Genomic DNA, 20443 nt, shown 5'->3' with positions numbered 1-20443 from the left:
ATGCTTCAGCTTTCAAAGTAGAAGTGAAATCTCTATGTTCTTATTTTATTTTCTTGTATGCTTTACAAAGAAGCCCAGTCAGATTGTCACAGACATAAACTAAGTGTTGTGTAAAAGTAAAAACCTATAATTTGCATGTAAGCTATATCCTAGGAATATGTTTTGATTATTAACAACATCAGTGGGATGAACATGTGAAAAACTTTGTGTCCAATTACTGATCTTCAAAGCTACCCATACCCTGTTTTATCTGTGGTAGGAGATCTGCCAAGGAGGACTTCAGTCAGAGATGTCTGTGAACTGGCTTAATCCACAAAGAGCTGTTCAAAAGACAATGTAATATTTGAAAGAACTTCATGGAAAGTTCAAGAATAATAAAATCAAATGTAAAGTTCCCTTGTGGAAGGCCTTGCCTTTCTCAGGAAGCTGATGAGTGTGTGCTCATTTCTGTCTGTATCTTTCTAAGGAAATTACTGAAAAATTTCTGTAATCAATAAGTAACAAATCTAGCTAAAATGTGAGCACTTCTGTCAATGCAAGGTTCATTCTGCATCTGAGACTGATGCTCAAAATGGGATGTGAGATACATTTTGCCTGGGGTCTATTTCTTGATGAGAAAAGCTTTAGGAAGCTGTGGAGCTTCCAAAATTAGATTAGTTTCTAGCACTAACTGAAAGTCTTTCTATTTGCTGGGTCAAAGCACATTTGATAGCTGAGATGCCAATTATACAGTGATAAACATTGAAAATTAGAGGTGGTACCTCCTCATAGTTGAAGATTCCCAGCTGAAGACTGACCATGGTCTCTGCTGAATTAAAGAGAGTTTTGTAAGAGGAGAGCTTCCAGCCGAATATCAGGTTTGTCTGCAGAGGGAAGAAGACATACCTTGTGTCACAATCTGAGTCCTTGCTGCAAAATCAGCTAATGACTGCTTTATGCAGAGGAAGCTCTCCCACCTTGTTACCAGAGCCATGAAGCTTTTTCTGCAATTTGTTTTTTTTTTTTTTGTTTGTTTACAAACAGGGGAAACACTAGATAAGGTCACAGAAGACTAGCTTAGAACTGAGTTTACACTTCCTGAACTGTGTTTAGCTGTAAGACCTTTTATCATGGCTATGAGAATGTCTTATATCTGCTCACTCACTATATATGTAAAAAATATGGAAATACATGACAAAACATGTCATATTTTAGCCTACCTTCATGAAGCAGATTTATCCCTGCATAATTAACCAAATTAATCACAGTCACAAACACATACCTTTCAGTGCATAGATCCTTCCAAATAGGCAACCCTCTTGTTTGCCCTCAGTGACCAAGATGCTATTTTCTTAATTTGTGGGCCTACTGTGTCTGATTTTAAATAGGGGTTGCTGCAATCTCAACTTTTCTCCATCCCTCTGCTGCTTTCTTTTACAGCTTCATCATTTGCATGATGTGACAACAGGCTTTGCTGTGGAACTGATTTGATCACTTACTTTGCCTGTGGCTACACCAGTGCCTAAAGCTACTCAGTTGCTAAAGTGTCAATGCTGGAGGAAGAGATGAGGAATGTGAAGTCAGGCAGTGTGAGGGCACAGCAGGTCCCATTTGTCACAGGACTGCCCTTTGTAGGACAGTTTGGATTTGGCTCAGATGATTTCCCCATTTACAGAGATTTTGCAATTGAGATGTGCCGAATTTCCTCCATCAGTCTGCCAGAACTTTTACATGAAACATTTCAGCTAAATCAGTAAATATACATAAACAGTTGCAGTCCAATAATTCTTTAATCTTGTTAGAATTAAAATACCATTTTATTTGCATAAGTATTCCTGAAACAGGCAGAAGAATAATTATTTCCCACTTAAAAACTAGCCAAATAGAAAATGACACTTGCTGCACTCTCCCGAATTTAGGCTTTATCCAGAAAATTTTTCTATACTTTCTTTTTTTGTCACGCCTGTTACACTGAGATAATCCAGTTTTTCATCTCCGTGTTTGGTTTTCGTACTAAAGAATTGGGCTCCAAGCTGCTAACCTAAGATGTAGGTAGGCAGCTTTATTCAATTTTAAATTTCAAAGCTATGTTGCTTTCACCATTCAGAAATAATTAATTTAACTTGACAGTATGTGGATACAGACTGCATACAACAGAAACCACAGCGATACTCACAGCAATGGAATAAGCGAGGAACATGATTGCAATAACAGTGATGAATCCAGAGATATCACCCCACGCCCTTCTTAGGGTTGAAGTAATCATGTTTATTTTAGGATTGAGCCTCAGGAGATGCCACAGTTTCACTGTGGAGAGAAGCACTAGGAATGCAATCAGGTAGCCAAGAACTGCATCGGCTCTTGCTGTTTCATTAAAGCTTATGCAGCTGGTAAGAAAAAAGAAAAGACGTAGTAGACCCTGCATACAGAAGCTGTTAAGTGCATGAATGAGTATGCTGGAAAACCCAATCGTGCTGTCCTTGTTTCCAGTGGCAAGCTAACTTGAGTTCCTACTTCAATGTTCCCATCTGTACTTCCTGCTGTGAGCACACAAAAATTTCAGTTACATACAGCAGAGCTTTTTATCAATGTTAGCTAGAGCTGAGAAAGGGTTTAGGCTGTAGCCCAAGTGCTGCTCAGTTTCAGCAAGTCACAGCTTAAAGCCAGCTAATCAAAATTCTGACTTTTAGAAAGATAGGTTCTTCTGTGCATGTGTAGTTGAGAGGATGGTGCAGTGCAGCTAGCAGGATGCACCAGGTGTGACAGGATTAGCCAAATTCCAACCAGTTGTGTGAGAAGCTACTGTAAGGTAAGTAAAAGACTGAAGGTCAGAACTGTGATCTGTGACTGAATTTGTTAGCTGAAAAAAAACCTTGGTAATACTTACTTGCCCTTTATAAAGGTAGCACATTGTGCTTACGATTTTGTTTACAACAGAGGTGACCACAAATAGATTTTATAAATCTTGTATGCTAATACAGGACATGACCTATAACCTAGATGATCTATGCATGCTGCACTGGCAAGAATACAGCTATCAGGTTAAGGGAAGTGTTTGTTCTTTCATTCAGCACTTATGAGGTGGCATATAGAATATTGAGTCCAGTTTTGGGCTCCCCAGTGCAAGGAGGACATAGAGTCCAGTAAAGTGGCACTGGCATGGTTGGGAGTCAGGGTACGGGACAAGAGAAGGATGTCAGAGCTGGGTCGGTTCAGCATGGAGAAAAGAAAGCTAAGTAAGGCCTCTAATTACAGTCTGTAAATACCTAGTCAGTGTTTACAGAGAGGATGCACAATGAAAGGATACAAGACAACAGCCACAAACTACAGCAAGAGGAATTCCATCTGGACATGAAAAAACCCATGTTCTTTTATTTCCCCCCGTGAGAGTGGTTCAGCCCTGGAACAGGGGTCCGGGGAGGCTGTAGAACCTCTGTACTTGGAGATACTGAAAATTCAACCAAAGCAAGCCCTGAGCAACTTGATCTAATTCCACAGGAGGGGGTTGGAGCAGGGACCCCCAGAGGTCTTTTCCTTCCTAAATTATCCTGCGATTCTGTCATCTATTTCCTGAGTTGAACATTTTTTAACAGATGTTACCATTTTCCACTCTGTATTTAATAGTCCATTACTGTCTTATAAGCAATTGTTGATTGAGAGGAGTGTGATGCAGATAGATGGGAAACCAGCAGCTAAGATAGGGACTTGGTGCTCAAGTCTGCTGGATTTTATTAGAGCAGTATCAGAAGAAAATCCTGTTGCTGACACACATCTAAGCCCAGAAATACTTACATGCTTCATGAGCATAGCCATATGGGGTAGCATTATCTAGCACAGACAAGCTGCTGTCTGGGAAGATGAAAAACAGAATTGTTTCTGCATAAGTAGCACCAACAAATATTGCACTAAATAGCACTAGTACTTACTCCTCTTTGTGTTCCTGGTAGTAGCTGATGTCTCTGGTCCCAAGGATTGTCCGCTTCACAAACACTGACAGAGCACTCCAGCTAATCAGTATGATGGTCATCTCCAGGAGATTCCACTTACTCTGGTAGTATCTCCATCTCTGAGTCTTCATCAGTTTTCCCTGTGAAAAGAACAGCTTTGCTATTTCAGTCTTGTGTCTCTATATCATACAAGACATCTCTGCAGGTCTGTCCTCTCTGCAATAAAGCAGACTGCTGCACATCAATAAAGCTACATTTTACACTATCTTTTCATTATCTTTCTCAAAAGAAGCATTCTGTCCAAATAAAGTGTTGCCTTCCTGTTATTTAATACAGATATAGTATCTGATTCAGTCTTCCATTGAAGTCAAGACTTCACCTCCACTGAAACAGGTCAACAGCAGCACTCCTGAAATCAAGTACAGTCTTAAAGTTTCTGTAAGTAAAATCAAAACCAGACATGAGATGCTGCTGTCAACTGACCTTTCTATTGGGCCTCACCTGTATGATCATGTAGTACACAATAAAGAGGAAATAAATTACTTCTGCTGCAACCACAAAGATGTGGAGACTGTTGGTGTATGGGTAAAGCTGGACACTTTGCAGCTCTGCGCTTGTGAAGAAGGCCCCTAAAAAACAAGCAACATTCACCTTGGTGCTCTGTTAATTACATCTTCCTGTTTTCATTCAAACAACTAAGTTCATCAGTAAGACTTCAATACTCACATTCATATCAGTGTGAGACTGAATCCAATTACTAAACTTAGATTCATACTTGATTATGTGAGTAGCCTTATAAGTGTTCTTTAAAATTTTCCTTGAATAAGAATTTCAGTCGATGGCTGTTAGAGTGCTAGTCTTTCTTGTATGACAGCAGTCTCAGCAGGGCTGAATTTGGATTGGATTACAAATGCAGAAGTGAGGAGAAGCTGGATATGTAAATCTGAATCTCATTCTCGAAAGAAACTGGGCTCAGTTTTGAGGCCTGGTTTGGGCATTTTGCAATACTGGAAGAGGCTACTGCTCAGATTAAATGCTTTTCTATGCCTTCAAACCAGAATCTAGTTTCACTATTTCCTTTGTTGTATCCAGGTTATGTATTATATGGTTACACAGCTATATATTAGAAGTCTTCTGGAACAAAAAAGACAGACTGTTATTTGTACTTTTTTGTCTTAATTTTGTATTGATTAGCTGAGATATTGGTAAACATAATTTTTCTTGTTCCTGTTGTGTAAATTCTGGAAATAAGTTTCAGTATGTTTTCTTCCTCAGCAGATGACCACAGCATAAGCAAACATAAGATATTCCATTATGGTCTGTATTAATGTGATACTACATCTTCCTAAGTGGCTTATAAATTTTGTATTGATTCTGTTATGAGTAGACTTATTAAAACACTTCTGTTTACTGAATAAAGTAGGTAAACATTGAGAACATGTAAACCTACCCTCTGTAGGTGCATTGCTTGCTATGTTCAGAAATGTGTAACTTACAAAAGGTTCTCACCTAAAGCATTGGTTTCAAACATCAGGCATACAATGCAGAACAGGTTCACATTGGCATTGTAGACTGTGAATTCAACAAACACTGCTCTTGTGAAGGTGTCTAGCCAGACATTGTTGAAAAGGTACTGGAGAATTCTGCATAAAAATGTACAGTATCAAATGGAGGATAGGGGTTTTTGGATATACTCACAGAGAAAAACAGAGGTAAGATTTTCAAGAGGACATCTGGTCTGTCAAGTCTGGGTATAGAGGATATTTTTACTATTAATGTAGGTTTCTTTTTGCCTCTTCTGGAGAAACAGGTACCAGATATTGGCCAGTGCTAAACCTGAGATGCATCAGGTATCCAGCCATTTACCTCATATAGGTTAGGCGGAAAAGGTTCTGATTTGGGGCTCTGGTTGTTACCTAACATGGAGCAAGATGACAGGATCATAAACTACAATGATGGCACCACAATAGTATCTATAATATTCAGCACAATGCATAGCAGAAAAACTCAGGATGCAATCTGAAATGAATCTTAACTAGGGTAAAGAGCATCACTGACACCACAGCAAATACACCAGTAATTTACAAGACCACAAGTGGTACCTGGAGGCATTCTTAGGATCAGTTCCCAGGTGAACCACATATCCCCCTCCTCTGTAGATGGCAAGTTTGCCCCAGGTGGGCTGCCCTCTCAGTTTGGACTGACTCTGATACTGCCATGCTGAGCTCAAGTCAGAGGAGTTATCAACAACTGAAGTGTTCCAGCGCTCCCCATACACTGATGTATCTTCTGTTTTTGTGGAATATGGAGCATGGCATTCCTGAATTACATGCTGGAGTTCGGGAGAAACAGGGCAGGTGTCTCCTTTCACTCTTACTTGGCGAATTTGAGCACTACCCACCAGCTTGGAGTTGCCATCTGTAATGAATCCTAAACAGGAGATGGAAAAGAGCAGCACTGGCAATATGACAGAATTACTAATATTTCTTAATTTCATTCAGAATTTGCTGACACATTAATATTTTGCTATAGATTCTTTACTGAGAAACACTGTAAGTAAAATAGTTATGAAAATTAAGCCCTTGTGTTGATTTGAACTGAATTCTTAGATTACATCCATATGTAACAGAGGTCAGTATCACTACCTGTGTTTTATACAGAAGGAAAGTGAGGTCTGGAGAGGAAAGGGACTTGCTTTGAATCACACAGCAGAGTAGCTGTATGCAGTGTTCATTTGGCCACAACTGGTCAGTGCCTGTCATGTCCAATAAACAGCTCTGCTAATGTATTTCAGTATTTACTCGTAAGCAGAAAAATGGGCCATATTTGTTACTGGATATGCCTAAGGAAACACAGGGATATTGCATAATTAGCTTTCACAGTGACCTAAGGCATGATGCAAACAGAGCTCTCCTAGGAAAAGCTTTATAGGGCCACCTGTCTGCCATTATTTTTTTGAATTACAGGAAGAAACTCATGTAAAATTGAGTCATATATATGAATATCTGAAAAAAACTATGTAAAAACATTACAGTGCAGAACTTTTGGTTTATATTAAATATAAGGAAAATATCAGAGCACATTAAACTTGGTATCAAGCTGTAGGGTTTTTGTAATTCATGAATATTCATATTATAAGAATCCATACTAGCCTTATACACTCCCAGTCTCCTTCTCCAGTCAAATATGCATGTGCAAGTAAGGGGTATGTATAAAAGATAATGTTTCAGAATCTGGCAAGCTGAAGTGAAACAATGTGACTCTGCACCTTTATATGATCCATAAAGATTTTTGACCAAGGTAGTGTTTGCCCATGTGAAAAAATCCTGATAACTGTAGACACTGTGGAATCCATCTGTAAAGCTGTTCTCAATGTGTTTGTTTAGGTAGTAGGAATTGGGATCTCTCTGCCCATAGGCAACAAGTAACAGCATCCATAAAAAACCCAGATAGGCTGGAAAACAAGAAGAGACAATGCATGTGAGCTCAGATTTAATACTGCTGTTCAGAAGAGATTGCATGGATGGTTACTGCTTATTATCATAACTTACTAGGTTAAGGAGATGCTTTGCTAGACTCTGACTGACGAGTACTAATAAATTTACACAAGCTACAAGCATATCACATTTGGAATGGCAACTGTAAATAAAATGAGAAGTCTAACTTTGTTCCAAGTAAAGTTGAGGTAATCTTTTTCCATTGTTTTTAGAGGAAGTAAAACTGGGATTTAAATCATTATCTGTAGATACTCTCTGCTTTTAGAAAGATGGCCTCCATCTGTTTATTTATTTATTTTTTTATTTCAACTTCTTATCACTGACCTCCTCATTCTCCACTTTCTAATTCTTCTGTAACCTCACATGTAATCTGTTTCTTTACCATAAAATCAAGTCTTAGCCACACTTTTATCTCCAGCTACCCAGCTAATATTCCCACCTCCCTTCAGCTCCAGCTACCACTGAACAGCTGTCTCTATGCTGTAATGGCTGGAAGAAAGCTAAAGATACACCAAAACTTTTTCACCCAAGAGAGCAATATTTTCACTGATAAAAGTACCAATGAATACTACTGAATACATCGAGATAATCTACATATGGATAATACCTAGGATTTCTCTGATGAGGGCAAATGCTTTCTGCTCCTTCATGCAGCTGATTTTCATTTTCTCCACATCAGCCGCAGGAGGTGGCAGGTAAATATTACTTTTACTGTCCCGTCGGGCTCCAAAGAGAGGGTGTGAATCCCCTGTGGGTGAGAGCAGTAACCCTGGAATTACTCAACAGATTGTCTATGTATGTCCTGCTTTTTGTTTCTTTTAACATTTTAAGTAACATTTCTCTTTAATGCTTTCCCTTATGAAGACAGGGAATGTGATTTAAACAGTTAGTATAGTAAGGCAAACAGGAGGAAAGGAGCTCACAAACACAGTGTGTTAGGTTTAGGAGCAGGTGTAGTCCAGTCTGTCTCTAGGCTGAGCATCTCAGAAGATGATGTATCCAGAGCCTGAGGCTGATCAGGGAGGAAGCTATATATCAGGATTCTTTGCTGTGCCCTAGGACTCCTGTCTGCTGGTGTCGGCTTTTTTTTAGACATGATTGTGATTGCAGAATCCACTGATTAAATGGAATAATACAGATAATTGTGCTTGTGGGAAAGTATGTGAACTGAGAACTTTCATGAGAAACTTAAAGGAGGTGGGAAATTTCCCTGAGAGGAAGTTCTAGATATGCTTGCAAGATAAAGATCTACCAGTCTAGTTGAAGAGTGTATTTTGTGCTGCATCACATGTCTATTTTCACTAGGTTGTGGAATAGTTACAGACATGAATGCTGAGATGTCTGTACAGAACTAAACCAAGCCTCCTTGTATATCTGTTTTTTCTTACATCTGATGTGAGAGTAAAATATTTAAGCATGGTTACTGCATACTAATAGCACTGATTCATTCATTTTACTATAGTGGCTTCAGTCAGTTTGTCACATTTTATTATTTTCTTCTGTAGGTGTTACTTGAACATTGACAGACTGAAAAGTGATTTACAGTTCTTGCAAGTGATTCTTGTGCAAGAATTTACAGTTCTTGTAAGTTCTGAAAAGCGATTTGCAGCTCTTGTACAATTCTTGCTCTAATATGAATCAATATAGGAGAATATTTTTTCCTGACATAGGCAAGCCAGGGATGTAGGGGAGGAAGGAGCTGGGTATCCTAGCAGCAAGTATGTCCTCTAGTAACAGGAAAAATGTCACAAAAGGGCCTGGGGAGATTGTGCATGTCTATGTGCATTTGCAGCAGTAAAAGGATAAACAACAATATATTATTCTTTTGATCCAGAACTTCTTTTCATAAATCTTTTTCACCTTTTGATCTCTTACATTAAGTGTTCTGCAAGATTTATCCAGCGTACAATGGTATGGAGATGTTCTTTGTATGTTCTTCAACTGGCACAAAACTAGTTATTTAGGTTTGTTTCCACTTCCATGTTGATCTTGGGAATGCTGTTAGGTAGGCACATAAAAAACACAACTCTTGTGGCTTTAGTGATTTCTGCTAACCTTACTAGCCAAGATTCAGGTATATAAAGACAAACAGTGAAGTTCTCAGTTGAACTGAGTCACGTATTTGTGCATAAAGTGCCCCAAAAGCTTGCAGAACACTCCCTTTAATAATTTCTCACTTTATAGGCAGTTACCTGGTGCAGCTAAAGGCCCATCAACAGCTGTGTTTTCTTCATCCTCATGTTCCACCTTCTTCAGAACCAGAGCAAAGAAAGCAGCAAATCCCAGCACCTGGAAAGAATTAGCTATAGATTCACCATATGTCCATTTCATATGAAGAAGCTCAGTCTTTGACCTGGATCTCTTTGGATCCAGGCACTGCAGGAGAGCACGTGTACTTTGGCTTTGTTGAACTCATGCAGTTGAAGCTGATAAACCAGAGAACAAGTGCACAGTGCACATCCAGCTAAATTGACTTTGCTGTATTATACATCGTCCCTGATCAGAAACATTATCACCTTTTAAACTCTGACAAAACAAGGGAGATGAAACTAATGGAGTGAATATCAGCAAAAGACAACAGACCCCTGTAAACCCCCTGCTAGCTCTTGTTTTAAGGGCAAAGACTTTTCATTTTACATGTTAAATCCTGTGGTTCTTTAGAATACTTGTCTTCCTGAAATGATAAATAGAATGGCCGATGGCTGTATTTCTGAGGAACTCACCTTTAAGGGCTGTGTGATGAAAAGACTTTCCAAGAAGGAGATGGCCATGGAGATCAGCCATTTGATGGAGTTCTCCTTGCCGTAATGCAGCCCATAGAGCATGGTAAAGAACCCAGATACACCACTGGTGGCTGCAACCAGGAACCAAGCAATGAACACAAACCACCAGGGCAGCCCTTTGAAAGAAGAACTTTTCTTGCCATCACTGGAGGAGCTTGGAGTAAGGGACAGCCTTGAGAGTCAACCAGAAGAGGAAAAGTCAGTTTGTAGTGGAACAGAAGCGAAGATCTCTTGTGATCACCATATAAAGGCCAGAGAGAGATAATTAGTGCTATTGTTTTCAATACTTCCAGCTTAATTATTGTATTTCACTGAAATACTTCAGTCTACTTATTAATTTGTCTTTATCCAGACCTTTTAAGAGAGTACAGAGACTTTGGAGCCAGTGATTATCCCAGCCCTTTAGTAGCATTTTATTGTAACATTCCATTTTGGTGGCAAAATGACAAAGAGTGATGATGTGTCATTATTGCTTTTGCGTGCAGTACACAGTGCATTGACATTTCTTTGTTGCTCCTACAATAGTATAATAGTAAAATATGTTTCTGCAGCTATAAAAACCGTTTTCTAGCACATATTAAGCAGTAATTGTTTGGGCTCCGTCATCCTGACCAGTTTGGAATTTATGACCTGAATTCACTTATTCTGAGAACGAGAAGAGAACTAGTTACCTCTCACTGATGGATGCTGATGAGCAGATCCTGTTCTCCAGGAGATTCTTCAAGTGCTGAACCTGACAAACAGCTTGTGCGTAACTCTGAGGCATCTGAAATTTATGGGGCCCCAGTAATTCTAGCTCCAGCTCTACATGCTGGAGTTGCATGTACAAGCAGCGATTGTAATCACTAGATTTCAGTCGCTCACACATTCCCTTCTCTGGAGTTGGGCTTCTTGTTTTTTCTGCAGGCCAAAAATTATTTCTTTATATTAAAAGAAAATCAGCATAGCTATTACTAGATTAAAATAACTGTTCAGTACAAAGAGTAGCAGAACTGGAGCTTAAGATTATGAATGTGACAAAGTGAAGAGCAACATTTGAAGGGATATGTAAAAGCAGCTTTAGTAGTAGAGCTTAATTCTTTTCTGCTGGAATGAGCTGGAAGCATTGCCAGAAGGCAACTTGGTTAGACAGAGATCCTAAACCTCAACAGAGAAGTCAGGTAAGATCAATGTTAATTTGTTCATAGTTTACCTGTTCAATTAGTAGCTTGTTATGCTCATTGGAAAAGCCAAACGTGAGTCTTAATGAAATCAGTGGGATTGTTTACTCATATATTGTTGTTTAGTTGAAAATAAATGAATGCCTAACTTAAAAGTCAGATGGAAAGGAACAACAGCACAAGGCCAAGAAGAAAATAAAGGATAGAACAAAAGGACTGGTATTTGTGAGTCTTTTTGCTATTGGATACTGATCCTGCTCCCAAGACTGGATGGTGGCTAACATTTAATTCTATAGCATAGGAATGGAGATTTCAGTGTCTACTCAGTTGGGCACTCAGTGGTGCAGCAAAAGGACAAGAGGCAATGGGCACAACTTAAGACATGGGAAATTCTGTCTAAACATAAGGAAAAACTTCCAATATTGTGAGGGCTGTTGGACAGTGGAGTTGGTTGCTCAGAGAATTGGTGAAGTCTTCATCTGTGCAGATCTTAAACATCTGACTGGGTAACCTACTCCAGCTGACCCTGCTCTGAGCAGGATTATGGACTAGACAATCTCCAGAGATCCCTTCCAACCTCAACTACTCTGTGATTCCATATTTGTCTTTGAGTCAGAATGTAAGAAGAACTTGGGTCATGACATCCAGTGATAGCACAAGGGGTAACAGGTTAAAACTTAAACAAGGGGAAGTTTAGATTGGATATAAGGAAGAAGTTCTACACTGTGAGGGTGGTGAGGCACTGGAATGGGTTGCCCAGGGAAGTTGTGAATGCTCCATCCCTGGTGGTGTTCAAGGCCATGTTGGACAGAGCCTTGGGTGGCATGCTTTAGTGTGAGGTGTCCCTGCCCATGGCAGGGGGTTGCAACTGAATGATCTTAAAGTCCTTTCCAACCCTAACTATTCTATGATGACCATCATTTTCACTACAAAATTTTCAGTAAGCATGTCGCATTGTGTTGATTACCTTGTATATCCATAGCACCTAATGTGACAATTATAGGGTCATCCTTCTTGCTCTCATCATAAAGCTCTTGCCCAGCTCTGTTCTGCTGGCAGATGATGTCTTCAACCAATGCCAGAAGTGTGTTGATGTTAGTTGATTTTCCAAGATCTGATACTGAAGTGAGAGATGGAGCCTTCAGGGCTTTACAGAGTGAGTTGGCAATTCTTCTTATGTCCTAGAAAAGACAGCAGCAACACAGCAGTAACTCTGGCTGCAGTGACTTAAGCTAATGTGATCTGAAGGCACCACTGGCTGGGAGTTGCACTAATTGCTCAAATCTCCAGAACAGATAGGGATAGCACATCCTACAGAGCTGGATGTGACAGGCAGATTTCAATGAGTTCAGCAGGACAGCATTCAAAAGTACAGCTTGAGGACCTAAGATGAGAAACATGAAGTCTCTGGTACCTTTTATCTCCACTGTCTTGCTTAATGTTTGCTTTAACCCCTGAATGCAATGATGTTGGTTGCATACAATAATTGTGCCAGGGCTGGAATGTAAATAGGCAGATCTTAACAAAGCCGGTGATTCCATGTAGATGGGTAAATGAGTGCTTTGCACCACCAGTGCATAATTGGCTTTTCGCTTCAGACAAACTGAAGATATCTGATGGAAGATTTCTGCTGTTAAACTGGGGATATAGGGTAGTGCATGGCAGCAGAGGGCAGTGCAGGACTCAGTAGGGAGCAGCTACAGTGACTTGCCTTCGTCACGGTCTCTGGAGTGAGTAAGACAGCCTGGGTGACCTGTGGGGTGGAAGGTAGGTTTGGGGACACTCGTCCGTTCTTTCCCGGCTTCTTCTCTCTCCCCTGTGTGGCTGGCCGGGATCGTACGTTCCTGAAGATCTGCACAATGATCAGGTTGATGGGGAACATGAGGAGGGAGCTCTCAAAGCCAATCATCACTTCCTGCCATGTGAACTCGATCTTTCCTGTCAAGATCAAATGGAGGGGATAAGTAAAAATAACCCCAGGACCACTTTGTTCAACTATTCTGCCTCTGAATTCTGCTGCGTCTATTTTCCTGCCCAAGCAATGGTGAGGAGTGTTACCCAAATCCATTTTCTGCTCAGCTGGATCCTTTGGCACTCCCCAGAACATGATGCTGGTCAGCATGGTGCAGAGAAGCAGTGAGAAGCAACATGACACACGTTGGGCTCTTGTGAAGGAGCTGCGTGGGGAGCGGCTGAAAATGGAGTACCAGATGTGTCCGTCTTGGAAACCCTTGGAGGTCTTCATGAAAAACAGATTGCTGGGAAGGAGGAGAGGGAAATGGATACTTAGAAAAGAGGGGAAGAATAATGCAGTAGTTCAGAGTCCTGACCTGTTCATGCTTCTAGACATTATTAGATGAAATAATAACTATCAGAAATTACCAAATATCATTACTGAATTTGTGTTGAATGGTCATAGCTACTTTTGTCATTTCCTTCTGGCCTCAGCATGGAGGGTGAGCTAATTGTGAACAGTTTCTATATAAATTGTTAGGGAAATTAAACAGAAGAGAAGATGTTTAGGTTTTTATAGGTCTTGTCAGACTATCCTTTAACATCAACATTTCCAGTGTGGTATTACTGTTAGGGTTACTATTAGACTTACTTAAACATACTTCCTCTTTTCCGTGTCCAGAGCAATTTGAGGGCAATGGAAAGACCTCCCTTGTTTTCATTTTTGTCTAGAGTGTGACCTTTTTTGCATACTTGCTTTTCTAGACTGATTGCTATCAAGAGTAAAAAAAAATGTACATAAAATAGAAGGTACCTGAACTGCTTCATGTCCTGTTCTGTAGCTACCGGGAACACTTTATCTAGGACACATTCACCAATATCAACAGCTAGCCAAGAGTTACAGAGGAAGTACCATTTCTGATCCCATGCCAGATCATGGACCAACACTCGATTCACATACCTGTTGGAAAAAACATACAGGACACACTTATCTGTAACTGAGTTGCGTGAAATTCAGAACTCAACAGGACTATGGAGGACAAATTCTGGCCTTTGGCTTCTCAGGCTGTGTCTAAACTGTAAGGCACAGAAAGCATTCCATCCTGTTTGGATGCAGGATATGGAAAGCACTCCTGGTCCTGCAGTTTAGCTTATGACTTGACCTGCAAAAATGAGAAACTAACACTTCTTTCCTTTCTAGAACTGTAAAAAGTATAATTATCAAGTGCTAGAGAAGGAAAACTGTTATCATTATAAAAAAATACTTGTGGATCTTTATTTCCCAAGATCTCCAGATCTCCACTTACCAGGATGGACTGTCCCCTGAATTATCATGCCACAATCTAATACTCTGTAGTTCCCCAAGAGGGAAGAAGGTACAGAGTAGGAAAACGTCCACTCCTCCACGTTCAAAGACTGGTGTATCAGGATCAGTTAGATGGTGTGGCTCACTCTCTCCTTCCAGTCCATAGAGGGTAAGAGTCACCTGGAGAATAAGATGGCAAAGTGAGGACTTGCACGTCTGGATCCTATGTATGATTATTCCTCTGTCATGCTCTTCCTGTTTTCATCAAATCTAAGGATTTTGTGGATTAGACATTCCATTTGAGCTGTCCTAAATGAGTGCCTAAACTGTCTTTCCGCACAATGCCATTGATACCTTAGAGGTTGTGGCTGCCCCACGGCGGTGTCCTGTAAAAACTGTCACAAGATAACGATACTGAGCAAAGGGGTCATTGTCTTCCAGTACTGTGATTTTCACCTGCAGAGTGACACAATACAAGTGGTGTGTTAGGTGTTCTGTAAGTATGAATTCCTTTAAGCTGTGGATAGGAGTTTGTCCTCTCATGATCAATGCATATACTTACTAGTAAACAGAATTATAGGGAAGGGAGTAGGACTGGTTGAAGACTTCCTATTAAAACAGGCTAGGCAAAGTAGGAATTGGCCTAAATACATTCAGTCTTTATTAGCTGAAGACTTACTTTGGCATCATCCTGGATGTCTTTCCTTCTAGCCCAAATAACCACAAGCACGTATATCAGAAAGATGCATCCCACGGTTGTCACCACAACAGGGTTGTCCACAAATGTACCAAAAAGCTGTGCAGTTTTGCTAATGTCTATAGCATTGGGTATGACAAAGAAGGAACTCCCGAAGAAGGTCAGATGGTTACAGAGGCACTGTGTGCTTCTAGGATTTGTTTTTGGTCCTACCTAAAAAACAGAAAAAAAATCCTGATTAAGTAGTTACATAACTTACCAAGCAAATGAAAAGACAGTGCTGAGATTGGTAAGTTACTGTGAAGAACTACTATACAGAAAAGAATTGCTTGAGTTCCAATAAGGAATATTAGTTCCAATGTCAGCCAGAAGCAGGCATTATAATATAGTACAACCTTGTCAGAATGGTCCTATTTCTTCTTATATAAGAGCCCATTCCAAGAAATTGAAATAGAAATGTCATTTGGAGCTTAGCCCAGTATGACTAAACTTCTTCAGTTTATTTAAACATCTCAGAATTATCTTTTTTTATGGTGTGAGTTCAGTGCTATCATTTTACTACAAGATGGTGGTTATAATAGCTGGCTTTGAAGAGTATAATATAAACATTGTTTTATATGGGTCTACTTACATGACATCCATAGCTGTTCCAGTCCAACTGGTGCTCATCCCAAAACACACAGCGGGATGCAAAACAAGTGACAGCTATAGTTAGCCTGTCATAGGCTGTGGAATCCATTCCCATATCTTGTAAAACCATGAAATAGTAGGTTCCCTCTCCAAAAATGAGTTCTTCTGGGCTAAGAACCCAGGTGTTTGTCTCACCTTGAACGTAAATATTTTAGTTTCAATGTAAATATAGAAATGCTAAGAAGTAATATGCAGCTGTATTGCATATAATCAAATAAACAAACTGAAGAAACAGGGATGAAATAATTCTTAGCAACTCATTGTTCAAAGCATCCCACCCTTTGCTTCTGTTAGTGAACTCTAATAGAACATAATACTAGAGACTGGAACCCTGAAGCATGACAGACTGAAACTCCTTTGAGAGGTTTCTTTCCAGTCAGATGCCTGAACTCATGGTCAAGGTTCATTCTCCAAATATATGCATGTGGTGTTAAGTTGTGGATGAGCACTCCCCATACTGACTGTACCTGGCTTGCTATGGGTGGTGAATGCCTTTTGTTTATATGAGCTCAGAATGCACAGTGTCCATGGGTCATTAACAGATTATCTTACCTCCAGCAGTTTTCTTACAGAACAGATGATTTTTCAAAACGTAGTTAGTTTCATTTGGATGATAAGCATACCCTAAGTAGAGTATTAGTGGAATGTCACGTTCCGATTCCAGGTGGATGACTATCGATGTGTTTTCTGAGGTAACATTGACTTGGAAAGTGCTAAAATTGCCGAGATTTAACAGAATCTTATCTTCCTGAGTTGCTGAAAGCCTTGGTAACATTATCTATTTTAAAACAGAAAGACATAGCTTTAAATACAGCAAAGCATCTTGCTTCTATTATCTGTGAGCACAATAAAGCCACATGCTAGATTATCTTTTTTCATAATATAGGGACAGCATGGCCAGCAGAAATACTGGCTTCAAAGCAATTTTCTCAATACTCTCAGCTAACCTCTGAAAAGTTCATTTGAAACCTGTGTAGACTCATCCCAAAGACTATAACACGTGGTGCATTTCTCAGCTAAAAGCTGAGATTATAACTGAAACACTGACTACATGAAGTGCATATACAAATGATTTGGATGTCAGCTTATACACCAGCTAAGACGTCCAAACAGTAGTAATACAAACACATAGTTGCTGGGTAATGAAATAAGGTATTACAGTGTGTTTTGGAATGACTGTAATCTGGACTCTTTTTCTACAACCATTAGCATTCTCATATCCATTTAAATGAAGAATAAGATACCTCCTCTCTAAGACATAGATACCTATTATTTCATTTGTCACATCACACACATCCACTATCACAAATGCAGAGACCAACATCCTGTTATGTGATGTAATGAACACTACCACCATTTGCAGTCATCTCACAGAAGATGATAACACAAATGGGTGTTCATTAACAGAAAAAGGAAAAAATGAAAAAAGAGGGAGAGGAATAGGAAATAGTGCATTTACCTCAATGTTCTCTTTGAGATTGCTGACTGGTATCATCAAGCCATCCAGACTGGTTAGACTTAGACCTCCCACTGTTCCACTAATGTCAAAACTGGTGTCACTGGAGAAAAATGGATTCATGGCAAAGCTCACCATCTGTTAGTAAGACATTGACAGTCAGTTGAGCTGTTGCCCATATTTCTTATATTCACACCTTAAATTGCTGAATAGTGAAAGCTTGAGTTCAGATCCAAACACAACCTAAAAGAGGCCTGCATCCAGATTTAAGTAAGAAGTGGCCTTATCTCTAAGGTAGGTTAAACACAAACCTTGAAAGTGATTTTGGTTGTGAAATGTGCTATGTGTACAGCAATGTTTATTGTTGTCCATTCGTTGTCACCCTTTTGCCTTTTAGACACCAGATATCAAAACACAATTGCATAAACCTTTTTGAATTAACTGCACCAAAGCTAGGCTGTGGCACCCCTCTTGGAATTAGGAACAGAAGTCTGCATCTGCTGTGATAGCAATACGTGGAAGAGTATGTTAAAGTCATTGGTCCAACAATTCAGGAGCCTCTTCTAGTGCTCAGGTGAGTCAATGGATGTGTTTTTCCATTAGTTTCAGTGGGCTCTGGGCATTTTCTAGCACAGCTGAAAAACTTGCAGTGAAAAATATTTTTTTTTTTGCATGTATTTCCTGAGAGTGTCAGATCGACCAGAGAGGTCTTTAAAAATGTATTATAAAAATATGACAATAATATAAAGTCTATTGCTCTGAGGGGGAAAACACCATCTCCTAATTCAGATGGGGGATGTGTTATTAGCAGGATATTTGCAGAACTTTTGTCTTCTGTAGGATCTGAGTTCCTTAAACTCACCTATTTCTAGCTGGGACGAGACAGGATTGCTGCAGGTTAGTGTTAATGGTGACATGGATTCTGAGCTGTTGTGTCCTCCACAGAGCATGAGATGTAAACAAACAGCAAATAGGTTTATAGGTGTTGATTCATTCCATTGCCTCATCTAGCCATGCAAGTATGAATCATGGGTGTATGTGAGGGGCTGATGGAATGGGGAATTTAAGCTTTTCTCCTTAGCTTGCTGAACCAACCTCATGCAATTAAGCTAAATGAAGTCTTCTTTGACCAAAATTATTTCAAATTACTTTCTTGGCATGACAGGAGGGATGACTTGTGTGTTTGTGTATTTACTGTAAAAGGAGAAAAGATTCTAAAACTGCTAGATTACAAATGTAAGTTGCGTATCATATTGATTCAGACAAAAGCTGTTTACTTGCCCTTATATCCACTGTTTCATCATCAACTCCTGAAACACTGAGAGAGGAAGCAGATGGGAGAGTAAAGCTAGCAGAGCTGGAGTCGGAGATACTAATGGATGTGCGATCCATGTTTTCTGTTTGTAATCTGTACAGTTAGGGTTGGAGGCAAGCAAAACAGAGTAAAAGAAAGAGGAGGCAGAGGGAAGGAACAAACAACAGAAAAGAACATCAATAGCATGGACTTCATCTCTGGAGGAAAAGCTTTCTAACTCCATGAGTATTACTTAGTTGCAGAACTATTTCTAACTCTGCCAGTAAATGCTTTGTACATTAATCTGTATTCCACACAATGCTACCACAGAAGCATAAGAAAAAAAGATGGAATTGGTTTATCTGGATAGGAGCTTGTACCCAACGATGTGTACTTATGTGAAAGACGTACCTGGTTTCTCTGTGAACGTGCTCTTGATTTAAATATACAGTTAAATGTAGATGGATGAAACCCAGGCTCTAGGGAAACAATTTAGGGATGATTCCAGGGAATGGCAAATGCTTGTCAGGATGCTTTTTTAAATTTTTTTAATTAATTTCTTTTATTTGTTTCTGCCAAGCTGGTTACAATTGTGTATAGCATGTCATTGGAAACTTGGAAAGAAAGAAAGCTTAACTGACATGACATGAATTTTCCACGTAATTTCAAAGGTAAGCGACTACTGCCTCATCCAGGAAATAGTAGTAAATTCTCTACTGGTCAAAGAAGACACAGCTTGAGCATTTTTCTAAGGTGCTGTTATTGAAGCTAATCAGAGTCCAAGCTGTTATTAGTATCAGTAATGACAGCCTCTTTGCACTTTTGTCAAATAAACTACAAAAACATGCTGTTGTCATATAAGTTGTCATTATGCCACATATTTAGTTGGGTAGTTCCATTTAAGGGCAACATAATGAATACTTGGGCAAATTTGATTAACTGGGAGGAGCCTGGGTGGGAGACCCTGTTACTGTTACCTGTGTGTATACATTGTGGCAGAGGGAGTGGTAAGGACTGTTGGTTCACCATCTGGTTCTTTACCCAGCAGAAGGGCACTCTGTAGATTTTCAACTGTATTCAGGAGCTGGTAGGACACTGAAGTCTGGAACAGGATTAGAGGGTAAAACTTGCAACAGAGCTCTTCAGAATCATCAAAAGGCACATTACATCCTTTACATCCTTTAAGGAATAAATACTGATGTTCAGTGTCCTACAAAGCTGGCAAACTTGGTGATGTGCTACTTTAACTCAGAGAAAGTTATTCCAATCAATCAGCAGTTCAATTTCTGTAATTCTTATTAAAACATTGCAGAGAGGAAATAAATATTTTACAGCTTTTACTTTTATGGTCTATTATTTATACCTCTATGCAATGAAATTTGAAGCACTACAAACATGACATCAATTTAATTCAATATATTCTTGTACTTCTGAACACTGATGCCCTTTAGCAGCAAACTTTACGGTTTAGTTACTTGCAGAAGCAAGAATGCATTGTGTGTTATTAGTGTGTTATCCCAGGGGAGTCTGAACAGTTCATAACCTTTTCTCTCAGGTTAGATTTATTTCATGCCCTACTCCCTTGCAGTGATGATAATTAATAAACTGAAAATTAATAAACTGGACATACCCTAAAGTATGTACAGTCACACAAAGGAAACTGTGACAATTCATGTTTCGA

At 39.5% G+C, this 20443-nt stretch overlaps 1 protein-coding gene across 1 annotated transcript in view; it reads right to left on the bottom strand.

Annotated features, from left to right (window-relative positions):
* The window catches only part of PKD1L3 (polycystin 1 like 3, transient receptor potential channel interacting), a 42157-nt gene that overhangs the window by 1653 nt on the left and 20061 nt on the right, over nt 1-20443 (bottom strand). Inside the window, exons 20-42 of the mRNA XM_061475025.1 lie at nt 19740-19864; nt 18750-18876; nt 17472-17606; nt 16565-16790; nt 15954-16147; nt 15305-15535; nt 14980-15081; nt 14627-14805; nt 14134-14280; nt 13425-13624; nt 13078-13304; nt 12334-12547; nt 10878-11106; nt 10147-10378; nt 9616-9712; nt 8031-8171; nt 7195-7380; nt 6029-6356; nt 5436-5569; nt 4428-4555; nt 3906-4066; nt 2156-2366; nt 762-863 (exon numbers count right to left, since the gene is read on the bottom strand). Of these exons, the coding sequence (XP_061331009.1) occupies nt 762-863; nt 2156-2366; nt 3906-4066; nt 4428-4555; nt 5436-5569; nt 6029-6356; nt 7195-7380; nt 8031-8171; nt 9616-9712; nt 10147-10378; nt 10878-11106; nt 12334-12547; nt 13078-13304; nt 13425-13624; nt 14134-14280; nt 14627-14805; nt 14980-15081; nt 15305-15535; nt 15954-16147; nt 16565-16790; nt 17472-17606; nt 18750-18876; nt 19740-19864 (4056 nt within the window). The remainder of the gene's footprint in view (nt 1-761; nt 864-2155; nt 2367-3905; nt 4067-4427; nt 4556-5435; nt 5570-6028; nt 6357-7194; nt 7381-8030; nt 8172-9615; nt 9713-10146; nt 10379-10877; nt 11107-12333; nt 12548-13077; nt 13305-13424; nt 13625-14133; nt 14281-14626; nt 14806-14979; nt 15082-15304; nt 15536-15953; nt 16148-16564; nt 16791-17471; nt 17607-18749; nt 18877-19739; nt 19865-20443) is intronic.

This window comes from Pezoporus flaviventris, unplaced genomic scaffold (assembly GCF_033815535.1).
Source record: "Pezoporus flaviventris isolate CSIRO_AGI_PZ_B2104156 unplaced genomic scaffold, CSIRO_AGI_Pfla_v1 ptg000082l, whole genome shotgun sequence".
NCBI classification, from domain to species: domain Eukaryota; kingdom Metazoa; phylum Chordata; class Aves; order Psittaciformes; family Psittacidae; genus Pezoporus; species Pezoporus flaviventris.
This window is presented reverse-complemented; position numbering and strand designations above follow the sequence as displayed.